General features: G+C 36.8%; 1 protein-coding gene across 2 annotated transcripts in view; it reads left to right on the forward strand.

Annotated features, from left to right (window-relative positions):
* The window catches only part of LOC128029382 (numb-like protein), a 50,149-nt gene extending 29,051 nt beyond the window's left edge, over positions 1 to 21,098 (forward strand). For both annotated transcript variants that reach the window (XM_052617142.1, XM_052617141.1), the window contains exons 2-9: positions 6,649 to 6,799; positions 7,935 to 8,009; positions 10,333 to 10,407; positions 13,185 to 13,325; positions 15,835 to 16,039; positions 16,125 to 16,391; positions 16,808 to 16,984; positions 18,528 to 21,098. In XM_052617142.1, the coding sequence (XP_052473102.1) occupies positions 6,674 to 6,799; positions 7,935 to 8,009; positions 10,333 to 10,407; positions 13,185 to 13,325; positions 15,835 to 16,039; positions 16,125 to 16,391; positions 16,808 to 16,984; positions 18,528 to 19,324 (1,863 nt within the window). In that variant the 5' untranslated portion in view covers positions 6,649 to 6,673 and the 3' untranslated portion in view covers positions 19,325 to 21,098. The remainder of the gene's footprint in view (positions 1 to 6,648; positions 6,800 to 7,934; positions 8,010 to 10,332; positions 10,408 to 13,184; positions 13,326 to 15,834; positions 16,040 to 16,124; positions 16,392 to 16,807; positions 16,985 to 18,527) is intronic.
* Positions 21,099 to 21,104: the final 6 nt, after the last annotated feature.

Here is a 21,104-nt window from a genome sequence, read left to right on the forward strand (position 1 = left end):
CACAGACATACATTTTATAGGAGATTGTTTTACTAGGACGTTAGCTTAGTTCGCCTACTGAAAATGTTCTGCAGCTTATGTCTGTGAATTCTGATCGAAAACTCCTACGCAACTGAATCGACAGCATGTACTGCAAACCAGAATGACCCACATATTCACACTGGCTGTAAGTGTGAAATGGTCAATGTGTCACTGGCTTTTTGTATTGATGATATTAGCAAAGGCTAGTTTCTCTTAGGATAAACATTTGATCCGACCCCTTTTCCTCTGTCATCTGCAAACACGATTACTCACATCTGTATTTGACAAATGTGGGTGTGTGCGGGTGTCGTGATTATGTGTGAGTTTAACCTCAATCTGAACAGGTGTGATAAGGTGCAGCTTTTTTAGACATGCTGCGGCAGATGGCCAGAGAATCACGTCGCCTTTGCTCCCTGGGTCAGATGATGTTTACGGTTTACGGTACTGGAACTGGGTCATGAGCGGGTGGATCTGTATCGGTGTGTAGGGTCTTACTTGATTAGTTATTTGGTGAAATAAGACTCAGTAACTTTCGAGGCAGCATTCGTATGACCAAAAATACAATACAAATAGCACTATTGTGAAACATTATTGCAATTTAAAAAGACAGTTTTCTGTTCGAATAGATTTTAAAATGTATTCTTGTTTTCAGCAGCCATTTCAGTGTCATAGGATTTTTTTAAAAATCAAAAAAAAAATACTGAATTTGTTTTGTTTTTTTTTGTTTTTTTTTTCATTTTGAATCATCATCAATGTTTAATGCATTTGTGCTGCTTAATATTTTGTGGAAACCATGATTTTCAGCATTTTCAGCATTGTTACTTTATTTAGACATATAAGTATAAAATTTAGTATTGGTTCTTTGTCAGATATCGGTCATCATTTGATTGAATTGGTCTAAATGTTTATATCGGAGGGCTAGGGTTAGGGTTAGGGGTGACAACATAACTTTGGGATCTACCGTAGGGCATTGAAGGAATAATTTACCAAAAACTTCTGTCATTATTTACACTCCTCCATGCCAATCCAAACCTGCATTAAATTTTATGTTCTGCTGAATTCAAAATATTTTTTTTCCATAGAGTTAAAGCATATTGTGATTAGGGGCTTCAAGAACAACAACAGAGACTGGAGTGTCACGCTACAATTACTCCCTTTTTCGAAAGCATCCAAAAAACCTCCGTTATATTGTCCACCCACAGTGTCTTTGAAATGAGCGCAGGCAGCTGCCGCGGTTTGATTCCTTCCACTGAGAGCATTGATTTTAACAATAATGAGACAAAGGCAACATCTTCTCCTCTTCCTCCCTCCTGTAGTTTGAGTCATACTGCAGGTTTTACCTTATCAGTTTGACACCACACAGACTGAGATGGCGCAGAGGAGCTTAAGATGGTCTTTTGTAGATTTCGTGCCTCATGCTCTAGGAGCCATTTTTGGTTTTGTTATTTACTCATGACGCTACAGGCGCAGCATCCTAAGTAAGATTTTATCCCCATCACTGTGCTGTTTCTTCCTCTCTCTCTTTTATCTTATCTCTTTAAACCCATTACCTTAAAGGAGCAGTTCACCCAGAAGTGAGAATTCATTCATTATTCCTATTCACATTCTCAATTCAAGTTTCAAAAATCACACAAATGCATCCTAAAAAAAGTAGTCCAAATTTTCATTTAAAGTATTATTTCTATGTGAATTTGCTGGATGATTCTAAAATAAATAAGTGATCAGAGTATTCACAATACAAACATATTTTTATGTCTTGTTTACTAAGATATTTGTCTTAATCTGATGGGGTATATGGTTGGGCCATCATACATACATATAAAGAGAAGTGATCTGCCAAATGTTTTGTGTTGTTTTGCCTTTTTGGCAGCCATCTTTAAAATACTTCTCGGGCATGCAAGTGCAGCTCCTGTCATAATGTGGTTTCTATTGCTCAAATAGCGTTATAAAAAGCTTATTTTTCTGTTTTCAGCCAGTGAGCATGCTCAGTCCTTAGCTCACTGTTTCTTAAGCAAACGGGACTTTTCTAATGGAAGCTGCAGAGATGCGCTGACTTTACAGATTAGCGATTGGCTCTTTCATTGAGAAGGCGGGGCTTCCTGTGATTTAGCAGCCATATTAAGCATTGCATTTTTCCCAATTCAAAACTACATGAGTGACATGTCTCGGGTTTTCTGTAGTCTTTGACTCTACCCATGTTTCTCCAGCTGGTTTTCATTTGATGATGAAATTATTTCCATGGAATGGCTTGGGTGGCTCTTATGGCTGTTGTACAACTTTCACATGCATGTTTGGGAAATTTCCCTGGAAAGTCTCATAAGGACCTCTCAAGAACAATAGTAAAAATAGTTTTCTTAGTCTTATGTGATGATATAAGTAGGCAATACCAAAATCTATGAACAGTTTATGAACAAATTCACAATTTATAAAACCAGTTTTGATTCCATAGCAAAGACTGTATCTTACTGAACAGTAGGGCTGTCAAAATTGCTCAAAAATGACGTTCGAATATTCCCTCTAAAAAACACACGAATATTCGAACTATTCTAACAACTGGTGGCGCATGTTGTCAATGATGCGCATTATGTCAATTACAGGACAAAATAATACAAAGGGACATAACTACTTGTATAGGTAGTCTATTTAAGTTTAAACATATATAGAAAACGTATTACCTACACAAAAACAAGGGAATCAATTAATGGCCAAGACCTCACGCTCTCTCATCCTCACGTTCTCTGCGCATAACGGTTTAAATGAACAAACAAATTTTTGTGCAATCAATTTAAGGTCGCAACTGTTGTCCAAAATATAGCAGGCTTCCTTCAGTGATAGAAACAAATATTATTAATATTAATTGAAGTTTTACAGCATATAGAACTGACATTGAATGCTCCGAGCGAGCTGTGCTGTGGTAAAGATGGAACTTTTCCTTGACATAAAACGATAAATAATCAAACCTCGGATCCATTGCTTTACAGAACTCCCGGAAGCCTGCCCCATCCGCGATACTGAACGGTCTCATGTCCTTACAAATAAATGAAATTATTTTATCCATTATGGCCTCTTGTCATGTTGTAGACAAAGAGCTTGCGGTGGGCGATGCAACGTAACGTTAAGTGTCAAGACGTGACTGTTTAGCTGGAGTTCCACACATTATGCCATGCTCATTTGGGTGCACATTTTTTGAGATGTGTCCTCATGTTGCTAGTATGCTGACTGTATCTTAAATAGCTTGCATACAACTTTATCTCACGGGTCAACAATTTTACCTCACTTTCTCTGTTGCGGTCGAGTTGCGCTCTGCAATTGCTGTCAACTTCCATGAAGACGCGTCAACTAGCAGTGATGCTGTGACAGACAGTGCGACTCCTGTGACCTGTCCCTGAACCCCAGGCGCGCTAGCGCGCCCACTCGCAAAGCAGACAACCACTCCTCTACTACCGCAAGCGTTTTTTTCCACATTTTTTTTTTTATTCGAATATTAATTTTCAGCTTCGAAATTCGTTTTTTTTTTTACTATTCGAACACATATTCGAATTTAGAATATTCGTTGACAGCTCTACTGAACAGAAACTTTTATTTAAATGTTATAAACATATAATAACATATAAATTGAATCTGAATTGTGTGATCCTTACTTAAAATTTTAAAGTAGTCGTTATTCAATTAAACAAATTTATACATTCAGATAAGAGATTCATGATCAGTATAATTTTGTTTTTTTTTTTGGATATGATTTATTAAATTTATTAAATGTTCTATATTTTTACATTTAGATAAACTTAATCATCATCCCCATTGACTTTCATAGTATGAAAAAAAACCACTATGCAAGTCAATGGGGACCAGCAACTGAAAGTGAACTCTACTTTTAAAAACACACATAACATGTAAAATTTTTACATTTCAGAAATTTGATATCTAGTTTTCATGCCATACATTATAAGAATACATTTTAGTCTTTTTGTTTTATTTAGACAAATTGTGTAGAATTTAATTATTGGCCAATTATAGATGTCATTATTATTAACTACAGCTAGTACCAATCATTTCAGGTATTTATAATAACACTGATATGAAGTTAATATAAACTTAAAACATTTAAACAAAAACTAAAAATGTTGCTGTGGCAACCAAGTGGTCTAGTACTAAAGTTGCTAAATTAAAACATAAATTAAAGCTATATGAAAAAATATTAAAACTTAATGATACAATAAATGACAAAAGCACATTACAAAATGAATAAAACCTAAACTAAAATATAAATTAAACTGAATGTATAAAATTAAAAGCTAATTCAAAATATTCATAATTATTGTGATAGTATATAAACAACACTGCAAATAATTGTCTTTTAATATTGACCATTAATATTGGTACATCACTGATTACAGACGTGTTTGACCATAAATGGTGTAACTTTTTATTTTTTTATTTAAGCTGTTGAACACCAATACATTTTCTGTTATTGCCCCTTAAGAAATATCAGGTGAGCCTCAAACCAGCCTAATGCAGGGGTTAGGATCAGTTAGTCAACCAGTTGTCCAGTTATGAAAAATATGTCATTTTGACATTCCTAGCATTGACAGCCAGTCAGTGGTGCAGGATATTTGTGACCGGCACCACAGTGTGAGTGACACACATTAGGACTGTGACCTCAATAAGATTCAATAAGCATGTTTAGTCCTGTCTCTCTCTCCTTCTGCATCTCAAGCTCCCTTGTTCTTCTCCTTATAAAGTCTCTTCTCTTTCCCTCTCTGGCTTTTGGCCTATTCTCTGTCTCCGAATGTCTTTTTCTCTCTCTTTGCTGTTCTGTAGAGTTGGCAGCCTTTCAGCCGTGAGATCAACTCTGAAAGTAGAACAGAATCTCAGAAGCCCCTCCCTTTCCTCTTCCTGCAAAACCACTGACTTCTTGGTCATCTTGATCAAGAACCCTTAAACATTCAGACAGTCTGACTTTGCTGTAATGTCCAGTTGGCGTTGCCTCATTAAAAATGCCATGTGGTTTATTCAGCAGCTCATACTCGGACAGCTGCCAGTCCGCTGAGCGATAGTGTATCCCATCTAAACCTTACACGATATGTCAAGCTCAACAACAGGCGCGTGCGCCAGAGCGGAGTAAAAGACCTTTGGAGAGACCTAGACGCCACGGCTATTAAAAAACACTTTTTTATAGCAGCATGTGGTCTTTTGAATATGTGGGTGTTTATGGTGTATACATTTTGGCTACGGGCCAGACGTTAATAGTGCTACTTCCGGCGCTGCCACCTGTTACCCGTAAAGCTTCAGGGCTTTGAGAAACGTGCACTTTTGGCCACTGACGTGAAGCTATAAAAGCAAATGCGGTTGTTTGGCAAGTGGTTCATAGTGAGGAACACAGTTACAACTTTTTAACGAGAACATGCCAAACCATGTCAAACGATGGTAATGATGATGCTTAGTGATATGTAAAAGTGAGATGAAAAAAATAATTTAAAAAGACATTTAGTCATGTATCCTGTATTCATATATATATATTTTTTTTTAAATCCAAAACTGTTTTATTAAGGATTTTTTTAAAGCATTTATATAGTTATTATTATCGTTAACTATACATACATACATACATACATACATATATATATATATATATATATATATATATATATATATATATATATATATATATATATATATATATATATATATATAAATTGTTAATTGAAATAAAGTTAAAATAAAATAAATATAAATATAACATTAAAAACTAACTAGAAAAAATGCATGGACAAAAATACTAAAAATTTAATAAAACAAAAATGGAGCTCTAATTTAATATAAATAATACTAAAATACCACTGAATTGACCATTGCACACAACTTATATGGACTGCATTTTTTTATTTTAGCATCAGTCACCATTTACCTTTTCTAAGAGCAGCTAGGACATTTTTCAAAATGTCTTCTTTTCTGTTTCACTGAAGAATGAATGTGTTATGGGTTTTGTAATGATACAAGGGCGAAGAAGATGTAATGTCCAGAAATGTCATTTTTAATTGAGCTAGTGTTGAATTTGTTTTCGAGTCTTAGTATGTGTCGTACTGTATTGTGTCCTCAGTGGAATTGTTATAATGTGAATGTTTAACTTGGACTAACCCGCTTCCGATATTAGCATTCTTCAGAGAAGTCTGGCTTTGTGGTGTTGTGCATCAGAATTTTAAATCAACAATGCAAATTAACGGGAGAATGAATGACCTGATTGTGTTACGTAAATAGGCCGCTTGGGAGCGAAACAATTGTTTTTTAGACAGAGGTGAATGCATTCTCTGCAATTCCTGTTTAATCCAATATAATATGGTTATTTGTAAACCCAAAATATGAAATAAGGAGTTTGGTAGTATTGGTGGCAGTTTTTGAAATTCAAATCAGACTGATTACATCTTGCCTGGCCAGCGTGACTGTAAATATTGCCTTCTGTATGATGTTGTCAACATTCACTTGATACCCAGCTAGTGTGTGACCTACGGTAATAAATCTGACTTTTTGAACTTGGAAGTTACGTTGATCCTGAGGTGAAATAAGGGCTGTTTCGTTCATGATATGAAAGTACTCTTGCTAATGTGTCTTCTTTTGTATTGTTCTCAGCAACATAGAGTTCGAGAGCGTGGAGATGAATAAGCTTCGCCAGAGCCTGTGCAAGAAGAAGCCCTCCTACATGCCGGAGGCCAGCCGGCCGCACCAGTGGCAGGCCGACGAAGAGGCTGTACGCAAGGGCAAATGTAATTTTCCTGTCCGGGTGAGTAGAGAACTTCAATGGCAGGGCTTCCAAATCCATCCAGAGGGTTGTTAACAGACGTCTTGTTTTAATAAGATGAACATGATCTAAAAGTCTGGTCACACGAGGCTTTCGGCTGGCAATTTACTTCAGCCATTGCAACAAATAGTGGCAAAAAGATATGACATTTTGATTAAAGATTATAGAAAACATTTTCTTTCTTTGGTACATCGGCACATACGAATCATTCACATGCAATGTTTTTGAAAGTCTCTTGTGTTCTCCAGCTTGCATTATATTTGATCAAATATACAGTCAAAATAGTAATATAGTTAATATTATCACGATTTAACAGGACCGTTTTCCATTTGAATAGATTTTGTCATTTATTTCTGATGCAAAACCAAAATGTTTTCAGCGTCATTACTCCAGTGTCCTTCAGAAATCAATTTAATATGCTGATTTTCCAATCTAACTTTTTCTTTTTTTAATTATCAGTGTTGAAAACAGTTGTTGTAATATTTTTGTGGAAACCGTGATCTTTTTTTTCAGTATTCTTTTCCAGAATGTGGCTAGTATTTATGTTCAAATAAATTAGTAAATTCACCTTTTATAATTCTGACAAAATGGCTTTTTCTCACAAAATATTGATATACGTGATTAATGCGCATATCATGTAATTAATTCAATCATTCGACGATCTTATTTTGAAATGAAAAGCGGCTCTTTCAGGACTAAAGAAGGTCTGTATCATTAAGTAAAGTGGAGGACTTATTGCAGTGTATCTTGCATAATTAAATTCAGCCTAATTTTCAGAAGTCTCTGTGAATGAGATCCTCTGGGCCACCATAATCACATAACACTGGCTTGATGACTATTAATTGCGTCCATGTGAGGACATATTGATTGGTTTAGGCTGAGTGAAATGTCCCATAAAATAAATCCTCAGCTGTGCTTTCATTGAAGTCTACACTAGCCCTGTTTGGAAAGGACAAGTCTTCCCTGAAGAGGTTGAGTAAATTTGTGTTCCTGTCTGTATTTCTCACATAACCGCAGCAAACAATGACAGAGCAGTGATTTTTTTTTTTCACAACGTACTGCGAATGTGGATTTCATGGGTTTTGACTTCTTCCTCTGTTCTCTTTTCTTTCTGCAGTACCTCGGTCTGGTGGAGGTCGACGAGTCCAGAGGGATGCATGTGTGCGAAGACGCAGTGAAAAAACTGAAAGTGGTGAGTGCTGTAGTGCTTTCACACAATAAAGCATACGCTTGCTGTAAAAAGCACTGGTAGCTTAATAAGCTCTTTTGTATTTAAGTGCCGTCAGCCAGTAAGAACAATGTATCTCCATCCTAACAGTAATAGAAATTTCTATTGTGAATATAAATTCTTGTAGTTTTCCTGTTCTAAAATATATATTTGCCTAGAAATTGCTCTGCTTGAGTGCCATAAAATAATAAAAAAAAAAATACCTGTTCATTTTCTATTCATAAAATCATGGTATAAGTAAATAAATGTGAAAATTATATGGGTCCTAATGGTATTGTTATTATCATGCATCTGGAAAATGCCCAAAAGCGCCATCTATGTCAGCTGCTCAATACCTCTTTAGAATGCTAAAGTAGATAAAATAGAAAACTTCATTAATTTTGACAAGACATAGACATTTCTGACGTTACTGTTTTCTTCATCTGAGCTCTAAAATAGTTAATTACCTTGAAAATGCTCAGTTTGATTGTCATCTCTATCCAAAATTCATATAAATCAAAAAGTGTGGAAAATGTGTTCACAGTGTGGTGTAAATTTGTATATAGTCTTTGTGTAGGTCAAATTGAATCATGCATAACCAAAAAAAAACAGACATATAACAAGGGCTTAATTTTAACCCTAACACAAAGACCGATTCCCATCCTTTTGTAGACCTCCACATGTCCTGCTTTCCTCATTGCAGGAGACCATGAGCTCTTTGAGGACCTGTGAGGACTTAGGGTTTAACGTACTGAGAGTCTACAAAGTCTCATTTATTTTAAAAATGGATCTTTATGGAGCATAGCTTCTGTCGATGGCTATTCTCTTCAGTATTGTTGCTCTGTCAGTAGTCATATCCTGAGCCTGCAAATCTCATTACTGAATTGTTAGAGCAGAACTGTAATATGTAATGTTTTTATCATATAAAAACCTTTCACCCACTAGTGCTGTGTGTGTGTGCGTGGCCCTTGTCTTTGGGGCCCCTCCATCTGTTCATATACACTCCCGCTGTGTCTTTCTACACAGTCACTTCATTTATTTTCTCTTCTTCCCCAAACCCCCAAAGCCTTTACCTCGTTCTGTTCTCAGCTTGTGCTTGTTTCTTATTCTTCCATTCTCGTCTTCCTCAGTGTTCTGCTGTTTTAACAAATTCAGACAGTGACTTTGGGGATACTTGTAATGTCAGCTGAATTCCCTTAATTCAGTTGCATCCTTCACTTTTACTTATTCCCATTTTTTTTTCCCCTTCGGATGAAATGCATTTCACAGTGAACTAACCTTCACTCTCTCAGACAGATAGCACTCACAGCAGAGTCACTGAAAGATTTAAACCCTGTTCCCAAACCTAGAGAGCTGCCTTGCAGTACCTCAGAGTAACTCCTGTCCTAGAATAATGAGGCAGCAGTATATATATTAGACACATTTTACCCGTGTGAGGAAAAAAATAACATAAGCCTGATAATATAAAGACAACCATGACAAATTTAGTACAATATATAGTATTTATATGGTAATAATAATAATAAAATTGCCATACTATTCAAAAGTTTAGGGTCAGTATTAGTTATTATTATTATTATTATTATTTATTTTTTTAAATAATTGTCTTATGCTCTTCAAAGCTGATTTATTTGATTAAAAATACAATAAACAGTAATACTCTGATATAATATTTTTCTATTTTAATATATTATTTGTATTATTAATAATAATAATAATTATTCTAATAGTTTTTGTATGCCATGTAATATAGGCCTGAATATTTCTTTAAATATTTTTTGGTTGAATTTTAAAAAGTAGGTATAGTAAATAGTAATAGTAAGTTTTTTTAAATATATATAATTTTACAAAAGAGTTCTATAACTTTTGATTAATCTAATGCATCCTTGCTGAATAAAATTAATTAATTAATAATAATAATTATATATATATATATATATATATATATATATATATATATATATATATATATATATATATATATATAAATGACAAACTTCAATACGTGACCAATATTTATGTAAGGACACATATAGTAATAATAATACCCAAATTTGACATTATTTTCTGGACTTGATGTTGCTGGAACTCACTGCATTGCATTACAGGTCATCATGTTGTTGGGCAGCTCTCTGATACTCTGTAGCACAGATTGAGTTGACGAAAGCTAAGCCTGTCATGGAAAAGCACAAAAAGAGCACACATTTTTCTGTTAGTATGCTTAATGCAGAGCAAATCAAAGCCTCTGCAGTACTGATAATATCCTGTTGTGACAAATTGCTGATTTTGTTTCATTATTTCTTCTCAGAGTGGAAAAAAAACTGTCAAGGCTGTGCTTTGGGTGTCTGCCGACGGCTTGAGAGTAGTAGATGACAAGACCAAGGTAAGTTTGTATAGGCATTTTGTTGTGTGTCCATTGAAAGCCATTAATCAATCGTAAAAAAAACACAAGTCTTTGAAGCGCTGCAAATGCTCCCAAGTCATTAATTAGCCAAGTTCGTCAGCAAAGAGAAAAGATCTGTAGGAAACACAAAATATGCAGTAGGAGGAAGCTGGCAGGCCTCTAAAAGACCCGTCACATGACCATCCTGCTTCATCAGACATCACTCGCAGACACAAGATGACTTTTAAGGCCAAGGGTTCCCGTGTCTCTCACAGTTGGGTTCGTCTTTACAAAGTTCGGGGATTAATATAACATCCTTTCCTCAGACAAAACCCGGAAAGTTCACCAGAAAAGGTCAAAGGTCTAACATAATGAGTTCAGTCATCCCCAATTCCTCCTTTTCGGCTCACACAGCAAAAGGCGGAAGGCTACAAAGCGTTCTATTTTGTTTCTCGTAAGTGCCTCGGACACGTTCACTCACTGTGAGCTTCTGGTAATCGTCCCGTATGAGTATGAGTCAGCAGTACAACCGTATCCTTCCTGCCGCTGTCACACACCACCTGTGTGTCCTGCACTGCCTCCTGTCTCTTCTTAAACTGCACTTCTCATTATATTAATAATAATAAAAGGCAGTGACCATCACTAAGTTTTGTTTCTACTGGCTTTCTTGGACCAGTGGTTCAAAATGTTTCTTGCTCTGCCTAAATCTTCAATAGCCCCGCAACAAAAATGATTAGATTAATAATAGTTCATGTTTTCATTGCTTTTGATAAAGTGACCCTGTATTCTAATATATATTGTTATGACACCAACATTTTCAACTTTTCTACATTCCAAATTTAGAACCAAAAACAAATCCAAACCAAAAACTACTAGCCCATTATAACATCATTATATAAAAATTATTTAATAATGTTGTTATAACATTAATAAAGACAAATGATCAGTCTGAGGCATATTAGGCTGCTGTCACTTTAAGACCTAACGCATGGATCCAATATCCCGGTACACATCCAATTTCTTTCTCGGATGTTCATGTTCATTTAAGACTTAAACAACTGTGTTTATGAGGATACTTGCCAAGATGGATATTTTGTCATCATTTTGTGTGTATTTCAAGGGTTTTTATTTTCTCATATTGAGCAAGTACCAAGTGCGTCTCTTCGCGCTTGATGGTTTCAATGTTTAAATTGCCAAAACACACTCAAATGATAGACTTTCTTGAGTTCCTTCAACTGCCCTGGGCATCTACTTACTGTCGAGTCCTTAAAGGGTTATTGATTACAAAGCCAGACTGTCTTATGAAAACTGAGATGAGTCAGTAGTCTCCAAAAAGAACAAAATCATCCATGACGAAGCTTTTACAGCTATAACCAGGTCCCCTACTCAGTAACTGGCTAAAAATCAATGGGGCCCTCACCTCAACCCAGTTTTCCTCTGCTTCACCCCTCACCTACCTCTTCTACAGGGTTCAGCTCATTCATTATACATTTACTTTGGCCCCCTAAACAGGAAACACTAGCCACTGTTACAGTGGGAGGTCCAGGCTACACAAAAAGCTTTGGTCATGTTAGAAGAATCAAAAGGACAAAGAATCAAAAGGACAAAACAGTATAATGTGGTTGGGTCATGAACGAATAAGAATATAGAAGAATCTAGTTTAAAATGTGGCTTTCTAGTTCCTGGGATGTCATTTAAAATGTCAGTTTCATGTTTTTGGAACACTATTATGCCATATGTATCAAACCCAGGGATTTAATAACAATTTATAATATTTTAATAAATGTATGATTTGATATTACACTACCATTCAAAAGTTTGGGTCAAGACTTTTTTAATACTTTTTAAAAAATCTACTCTTTCTAGGTTTTTTTTTTTTTTCTCTCGCTGTTTCTATTCTACAAAAATACGTAGCAACAGAACTGTTTTCAACATTGATAATAATCAGAACTGTTTCTTGATCAGCAAATCAGCATATTCGAATGATTTCTGAAGGATCATGTGCCACTGAAGACTGGAGGAATGGTGCTGAAAATACTGCTTTGTGTCACAGGAATAAATTATATTTTAAAGTATATTAAAACAGAAAGCAGTTCTTTTAAATTGTAATAACACTTCACAATATCACAGTTTTTACTGTATTTCTGATCAAATAAATGGATATTGGTAAGTATAAGAGAAAAAAATGAAAGACTAAACTTTTATTGTTGTGTCACTTATAAAGAAAAAAGTAAAAAGCAATGTTTTCTTTACGCCTTTAATACAGAAAAGTGCACATCATCTTAATAATTATTTTAAATTATTTTCTTTTAAATATTTTTATGATTGAATTATGATATTTTCTTGGGTTTATATTATTGGTTAACTTTAAATAATCATGCCTCGTCATGAAAATTATGTTTAAACAAAGCCTTTTTTCCCTCAAGAAATGTTAGGGCATTTCCTCGGGACTTTTTTCTACATCAGGATCTCAGGATAGTTAAAAAGTTTTTTTACATTATTCACCAAAAAAAATATATAAAAATTGACGATCAAAATTGAAAAATAAATAAATAAATAGAAATTGGAAACTTCTTAATCATGGAGAGATGTATTCAGGTCATTGTCTCTATGACTTGCATTGTACTTTTTTTCTACACAATATAAAACACAATACAATAATACTTTTTTTGAATAAATATTGACTATTAAACACAAAACAGTGTCTTGTTTTTGATTTTAAAACTTTATTTGCAAAAACCAACAACTGATCTGCCCCTTTTTACTTTTCTCTGTAGGACCTCATTGTTGACCAGACCATTGAGAAGGTGTCCTTCTGCGCACCTGACCGTAATTATGATAAGGCATTCTCCTACATCTGTCGTGATGGTACGACTCGTCGCTGGATCTGCCACTGCTTCATGGCCTTGAAGGACTCGGTGAGGAGAACCCAGCGGGGATTAATTCTTCAGACTCTATTCCCCACAAAGTGGGATTAAGATAGGGATTATGGCAGTGTTATCTCAACCGGAATAAACTCTTAGAGACTTGTCCGTCCCATAACAGCAATAGCAAAACAGTTGATGCAAACACAACTATCTATCTATCTATCTATCTATCTATCTATCTATCTATCTATCTATCTATCTATCTATCTATCTATCTGTCTGTCTGTCTGTCTGTCTGTCTGTCTGTCTGTCTGCCTGTCTGTAAGTCTGTCTGTCTGTAAGTCTGTCTGTCTGTCTGTCTATAAGTCTGTCTGTCTGTCTATAAATCTGTCTGTCTGTCTGTCTGTAAGTCTGTCTGTCTGTAAGTCTGTCTGTAAGTCTGTCTGTAAGTCTGTCTGTCTGTCTGTCTGTCTGTCTGTAAGTCTGTCAGTCTGTAAGTCTGTCTGTAAGTCTGTAAGTCAGTCTGTCTGTAAGTCTTTATGTCTGTCTGTCTGTCTGTAAGTCTATCTATCTATCTATCTATCTATCTATCTATCTATCTATCTATCTATCAATCTATCTATCTATCTATCTATCTATCTATCTATCTATCTATCTATCTATCTATCTATCTATCTATCTATCTATCTATCTATCTATCTATCTATCTATCTATCTATCTATCTATCTACATAATGTGAGTATAGAAAAGCCCCTTTAAAATAATCACATTTTGTTGGTTTGCAGCCTGAAATGAAGATAGACAGTTTTTGTTTTATCCAGTTGTATTTACTCAGTGCGACTTATAACATCCAAGTGAAAGATATAATATAACACTAACATGACAGAAAAAAATAAACAGAATCACTGAGTTGGAAAAAGGATCAACCGCTTGTTTCAGTATTTTGTTGGGCCATTTTTTGTTTTACTTACAGCCTTTAGTGTGTTGGAATTTGTCTCTACCAACTCTGTACATCTAGACTTTCCAATATTTGCTCACTGTTCTTCGCAGATCTGCTCAAATTCAATCTAATTTAATGGGGACTGTTTGTGGACTGCAATCTTCAAGTCATTCCACAGATTTTCAGTGGAGTATAAATCTGGGCTCTGACTAGGCCATGCAAGGACAATCTTTTTCTCCTTTTAAATTTTTACCTCCCTCAGAATATTCAAGGTGCGTTTTGGCAAAGTCCTGCAACTGCTTCAGAGTAGATGTAGGCCTCATGGTCGCCTCTCTGACCAGTTTCCCCCAGACTCTTTTATACCTTTTGGAGCGACGTCCTGATCGACGAAGGGTCTGTTTTGTACCAAATAGCTTCCTCTTCTTAAAAATAGACTTCACTGTGCTTCTAGGCACTGATAAAACCTTTGAAAGCCTTTTGTATACATCTCTTGACTTGTACCTGAGAGATCTTTTGACAGTGCCTTGCCACCCATAGTTGTTTGTTTGCTTCAGTTGCACTACCAAGGACTGAAATGCTCCATGAAAGCTCTTTTCATGCTGAGCTAATCAAAGGCTGCATTTACACTTGGCATTAACACGTGACCTGTATTCAGATGTTGTCCACATACAAATCACGCAAAACCCCGCCCCTCTCATGCCAACTGTCAGAAAAAGAGAGAACACCATGTGGAGATTCCTAAACCTGTCTTTGATTTGTAAAATTTCCCGCGACTGACAATGCTTTTCAAAAGAAAACCCACTATTTCAGGTTCAGTTTGCGCCGGGCTTATTAAAATATTGCGTGGGAAAGACAGATCACATTGGTTTTACCGGATAGAAAAGTCAGTTGATGTTACCAGGTGTAAACACGCCGTGTTCTGACTGACTGATGATCTGATCTGCTTGATCAGATCATGGCGATTGATGTTAATGCCAAGTGTAAACAGCCAATATGATCACAGTTGATCACAGTTGAAAGTCAAATGGCTTTGTGTACCATTGAGAAGTTGATTATTTACACCTGATTGAGTTTACAAGTCATTCTTAAGAGGGGAGTGATCCTTTTTCCAACTCAGTGATTCTGTTTTTTTTTTTGTTTTTTTTTGACATGTTGGTGTTATATCTTTTACTTGGATGTTATAAGTTGCACTGAGTAAATACAGCTGAATAAAACAAAAACTGTCTTTCTTCGTTTCAGGATCCAAAGCAACAAAATGTGATTATTTTAAAGTAGAGTGACCCTTTTCTATACTTACTGTATACCGTGTATATATATATATATATATATATATATATATATATATATATATATATATATATATATATATTAAATTAAATGTAAAAATTAAATTAAAATTAAATTATATATATATTAAATTATATGTCAATTATATTTTAAATTATATTTTAAATATACATTTCAATTATATGTAAAACCCCCTATATCTTAAATGCATATTTTAGATATTTTACTGGAACAAGACAACAAAGCTGACAAACGGTGTTTTACAGTGTTGCCATGATGAAGCATATTAAAAAGCTATTAAAACAATAACATAACATCCTCCACAACATCAGGGCGAACGTTTGAGTCATGCGGTGGGATGCGCCTTTGCCGCTTGCCTCGAGCGGAAGCAACGCAGAGAGAAGGAGTGCGGGGTCACGGCTTCCTTCGATGCAAGCCGCACATCGTTTGTGAGGGAAGGCTCCTTCCGCGTCTCCTCTGCTGGACAGCAAAGTGACCGGGAGGACATCATGAAACAACAGCAGGTCAAAAAGAAAGGTCAGCCTCATTACAATCACTCTCAAACTCCGAAGGCGTTCCTCAAGAAAACATGACTCTGATTAGTGAATGTGTCTCTCTGTAGAAGCATGCAGCATTTCTGCAGTGCCTCCTGGAAACGCTTCTCCTCCAGAGGGAGCGGCTTCACCGGGGGATCGAGGAGAACCAGGCGGGCCTCACGCCATCCCGCGCCGACACGCTCCTATCGAGCAGCTGGTGCGCCAGGGCTCGTTCCGCGGCTTTCCACATCTAAGCCAGAAGAACTCGCCTTTCAAACGCCAGCTCTCACTACGCTTGAATGATCTCCCATCAAACCTGCAGCGCAAGACGGACTTCCAGACCAAGAACCCGGGTTAGTTGTTTTTGTGTACTCAAGCAGCGTGAGTGCAATGGAACCATAATGTTGACCCAGTACTGTTTACCCATGTGTTAGCACTGACCGCAATTTATGTGTACTGTGTGTCATCACCTAGAGGAAATTTCAGATGTATCTCATGTTGAGCCTGCAAAAAAATAAGCACAAAAGCACTAATAGACAGGATCTATTTGAAATAGAAATCTTTCGTAACATTATATATGCATTTAGTGCATCCTTGAAAAAAAACCTAACAAATCTAAACTACTGAACAATAATGTACTGTATAATGCATCCCTACCTTATATTATAGATCCAGGTTATCTTAGCAAGCAAAATCCCATAAACTGCATGCGTGGCCCACTGAAATGAGCCACATAGATGTGATTGACCTTTCTATTGGTTTGTGTCAGTTCCAGAGATGGATCTGTCAGTGGCAGGAGAGGCGGACAGCTTAAACGCTCTGTGCAGCCAAATCAACAGCTCTTTCACCAAACCTTCTGAGGATCAGTGTGCCAAAGCCACCAACAACTGCTTACCAGTTTACAGCGCTCCACCTGCCATTCCTCCACCACCTGCTCCACTGCAAGGTAACACAGATGGCACGTTCCCACATAAACGTACATTAGCGGTCAAAAGTGTGGAATAATTCAAATGTATACATGTTTATGAAAGAAGTCTCTTATGCTCACCAAGGCTGCATTTATTTTGTTAAAAATACAGTAAAACATTAATATTGTGAAACATTTAATGTTAAATTATTTAAAATAACTGTTTTTTTTTCTTCTCTCATTATTCTAGATCCTTCAGAAATCACTCTAATGTGCTGAATTGTGCGCAATTATTATTATTGGTAATCAATTATTATAAATTTTATAGTAATAAGATAAACAATAAAAATCTGCCTTGTGCACAATCGTGTGCACAATTTATAAATGGAGGGAACAAAGTAGAATATCATGCACACGATTTACGCCCGTTTCACACATACTCCGTCTGCGTTGCGTATGCGTTGCGTATGCGTTGCGTATGCGTTGCGTATGCGTTGCGTATTTTTTTACGCACCCATGTTAACGGATTCCAGCGTTCACACTGCACGCGGTTGCGGTCCGTCAGTGCGTTCCAGGAGCGGTGCATCTGCATCAGTGCAGCGATCGTTTACGTAACGAGTCTATTTTTGCTGTGCTGCATGCGCTGAATTAAAGTGACAGCGCATTGTTCGCGGTAAAAATGAACATGGATCGACAAGGGAATGCAGTCATTTCACAATAAATGTATACTAATTAAAGCCTACTGTGTTTCACACGCAACACATGAGTTTTGGTTTGATTTAAAACAAGAAAAGAGCAACTTTAGAGAAACAAGGCGACATTATATATATATGCACTTTTATAGAGGCACAAAAACAAAGTTATTTAAGACCTGTTGGATTGCGTGTAATAAAGATTTAAATGCAAAAGGCACGAGAGTCGACTGTTTCTGTCAGTGGTGAGTTTTAATTTTAAATGTTTGTGATATCCTAACAAGGAAAGTAGGCTAATGTTGTGTTTAAATGTGTTGCAGCTTGTTTCAGCAACTTATTATAAAAACCTAGCAGTCAAATGCACAAGTAATACGTTGTTTATATTTGAATTTAAATATGTCTATGAAAGATTGTTAGTGTACTGTGATGAAAAAGTATCACAATGCTGAAAAACTTTTTTGATTTGTTTTATTTATTTTTTTACATGATTTGATATCAAAATATGGACAAATGTTGTTTTTTGTGGCTTAAACCGACGCGGATCAGTAGTGGACTACAAATGCGTCCTGTGTGAAAGCACAATGACTCCGTACTGCTTCAGCACAACATACGTAACGCACACAGACTGTAGACGCACTGCAGACGGATTATATGTGTAACAGGCATTAGACTACAATTTTTTTCCTGCATGCCATGTCAAAATTAAGTGTTAAAAATGTTAAAAATGACACAAACACAGAGTAAGAAAATGTATTTTATTTTGGTCAAATAATGCAGCCTTGGAGAGCATAAGAGCATATTTCGGCAACATTCAAATGTATTAATATTACAAACTTTAACCGGTATGAATATGGTCATATTTGAACATTCTTACCCCTCTCGTTCCCCAGCTACAAACTCATGGGTTCAGACAGAGCCTGCTGTCCAGTCCCCTCCGCCCGTTCCTCAGGGTGGCCACAAACGAACCCCGTCCGAAGCAGAACGCTGGCTGGAGGAGGTGGCTAAAGTGGTGAAAGCCCAGCAGCAGACTCCACCAACCCTACCACCACCACCACCCAATCAGCAACCTCCGCCCGTGCCCACAATGCCCATCGCCCCCGGCTCCCTCCCCTCCTCCATGCAACCATTCCCAATGGCCTTTGACGTCACTCCTGCACCCGTAGGCATGTTCGCCCAACAGCCTCTTCAACCGGCTTTTGTACCTATGCAGCCATACATGCCCAGTCTGGCCAACAGCATGACCTATCCCAATGCCAGTGTGCCCGTGGTGGGCATCACACCGTCGCAGATGGTGGCTAATGTATTCTGCACTGCGGCCGGGACAGGGGGTGGTGGAGCGGCGATGGGGCTGAAGACAGGAACTCTTGGGGGTGGCCAACAATCGGCTTTCCCCACACTTTCCGGAGGCTTCCCAACCACCGCATTCACCCCTCCTCCAACCGTCAACGGCCACGCCCATAACTCCTTTCCAGCAACAACCATCACTACGGGTGTAACACAAAACGGTAGTACCGTAAAAAGTGCTACTGGTTGGCCCATGGAGAGTCTAAATCCGAATCCCATGGGCAGTTCCCAAGAAGCGGAGCATTTTGAAGCAAAGTGGGCTGCTCTGGAGTCCAAATCACAACCGAAGGCGCAAAACCCTTTTTCGAACGACTTACAAAAGAATTTTGAGATTGAACTATAATCTTAAGGAGACTCTGAAAGAGGCTGAACTATTTCACACCCCATTAACCCTTGCCTTGTTTTGTCTCCTAAAGGGGTGTCTTATGCTCCTGGTCTGTTTGAGGGCATTGGTTGTTGTAAGAGATTATTCGGTTGCAATTTGCGTCAATTCGAGAATCAGGAGAACAGAAAGACCGTCAGAACACCTTTGGCACTTACAAGACAGCTTGAAAGAAGAACCTGCACAGTACTTTGACCAGTAATGACCCATGCTTGGAAAATGAATGGAATTCTGAAATTAGGGGATGGTCGAAATTTATTTATTGTTTGCCCTTACTTATTTATATTGAACAGGAAGAAGAATTAAAAGGGGAATGTATTGGCTACTTGAAAACTTGATTCACCAAATTATGAATAGAGTTACATTATCTAGAATAACTCTGAGTTTACATTGTGGTGTAAATAGCATGCTTTCAGTTTCTTTATCGATTGGCCATTTCTGTTGCCATTTGAATTTTATTAATTCCAAATGAATCATTGAAGCATCTGCTTTGAACCAAGTGGATACCAAAAGTTTCACCAACAGACACATTCCAACCCTGATTATACAACCGAGTCCCAACATGCAATGGAAAACTAGACCTAAATGCCACTGCAGTGACCTCTTTTAATTGTATAATCTGTTTAGCCAGACCTGTTCAAATATATGAGTTTGATCAACCTTAAAATTATCTTCAGTGGGTTCATGGGGCTTCTCAATTGTTAGGAATGTATTTCAGAAACTCCGTGACCATGCTAGGGCGGCAAAATGACTAAATGTATTCGAATGGGTGGTATTGAAGAGCAAGTGTAAGAAAATATTAGAAAACGGTTAAAGATGCAGGTTATAGTGTTTGTTCTTTGCAAGCAATGGAACAACTACATGGACTTTTACATTGGTCCCGTTCACGCATGCTTAAACTATTCCATATTACAGTATGTTAAAACATTGAATATGCATATTAGTCTTGACTTTTGTTTCTTATCGCCACTTTTTCACTCGCTCTGGTCTGAGAAAGGGAATAATTGTCTTTAATTGCAGGCGAATAATGACACACACACACACACACACTACATAATAAGATCTCATGCAGTTGTTGTAAAAATAGATTTGGATTCTGCTCATTCAAGAGGTTCATATGTTCCCATCGTGGCACATTTATCGTTCAGTAATTCTCAATGGTTGTATTTTTGTTTTCTTTGGAAACTGTCATCCAACCGTACAAATACGATGCTGAATGATCTTTCTGGAGTGTGTGGAGCCTGCAGGAGTCAAAGCTAGACGATCAAAGTCCGACTGCACACTGTGCTCTTCCTCTGGAGATGTAATAGCAGTGGACATTCAAGGCAGGCACAATGTTTTTAACTCAAAAGGCCATTTTGACCGTCATGTGTTGTAAACCTCCCGGTTTTGTTTATTAGAGGGTGAAGCGGGTCTATTGTGCACAATGAATCTAAAAATAGTCATTTTTCCAAAGAGAATGCATTTGTAATTTGGCAAAGCAATATGTTGTATGGCATCAAATGGATGAATATAATATACTCAATTGCCCTGGCTCTTTTAGTTCACACTCCCCCCTTGACAAACCAGGGAACTAAATTACCTCATGAAGTTGATTGTAAACATTAATGTAGTGATTACAAACCAGTGGAGATTATTTTTAATCTTTATTTACAGACTTTTGTATTTAAACGTACATATTTCTATTGTAATTACATTGTATAAAAGATAAATAAATAATATAATATAAACAATGGCACCT

Source organism: Carassius gibelio, chromosome A15 (assembly GCF_023724105.1).
Source record: "Carassius gibelio isolate Cgi1373 ecotype wild population from Czech Republic chromosome A15, carGib1.2-hapl.c, whole genome shotgun sequence".
NCBI lineage: Eukaryota > Metazoa > Chordata > Actinopteri > Cypriniformes > Cyprinidae > Carassius > Carassius gibelio.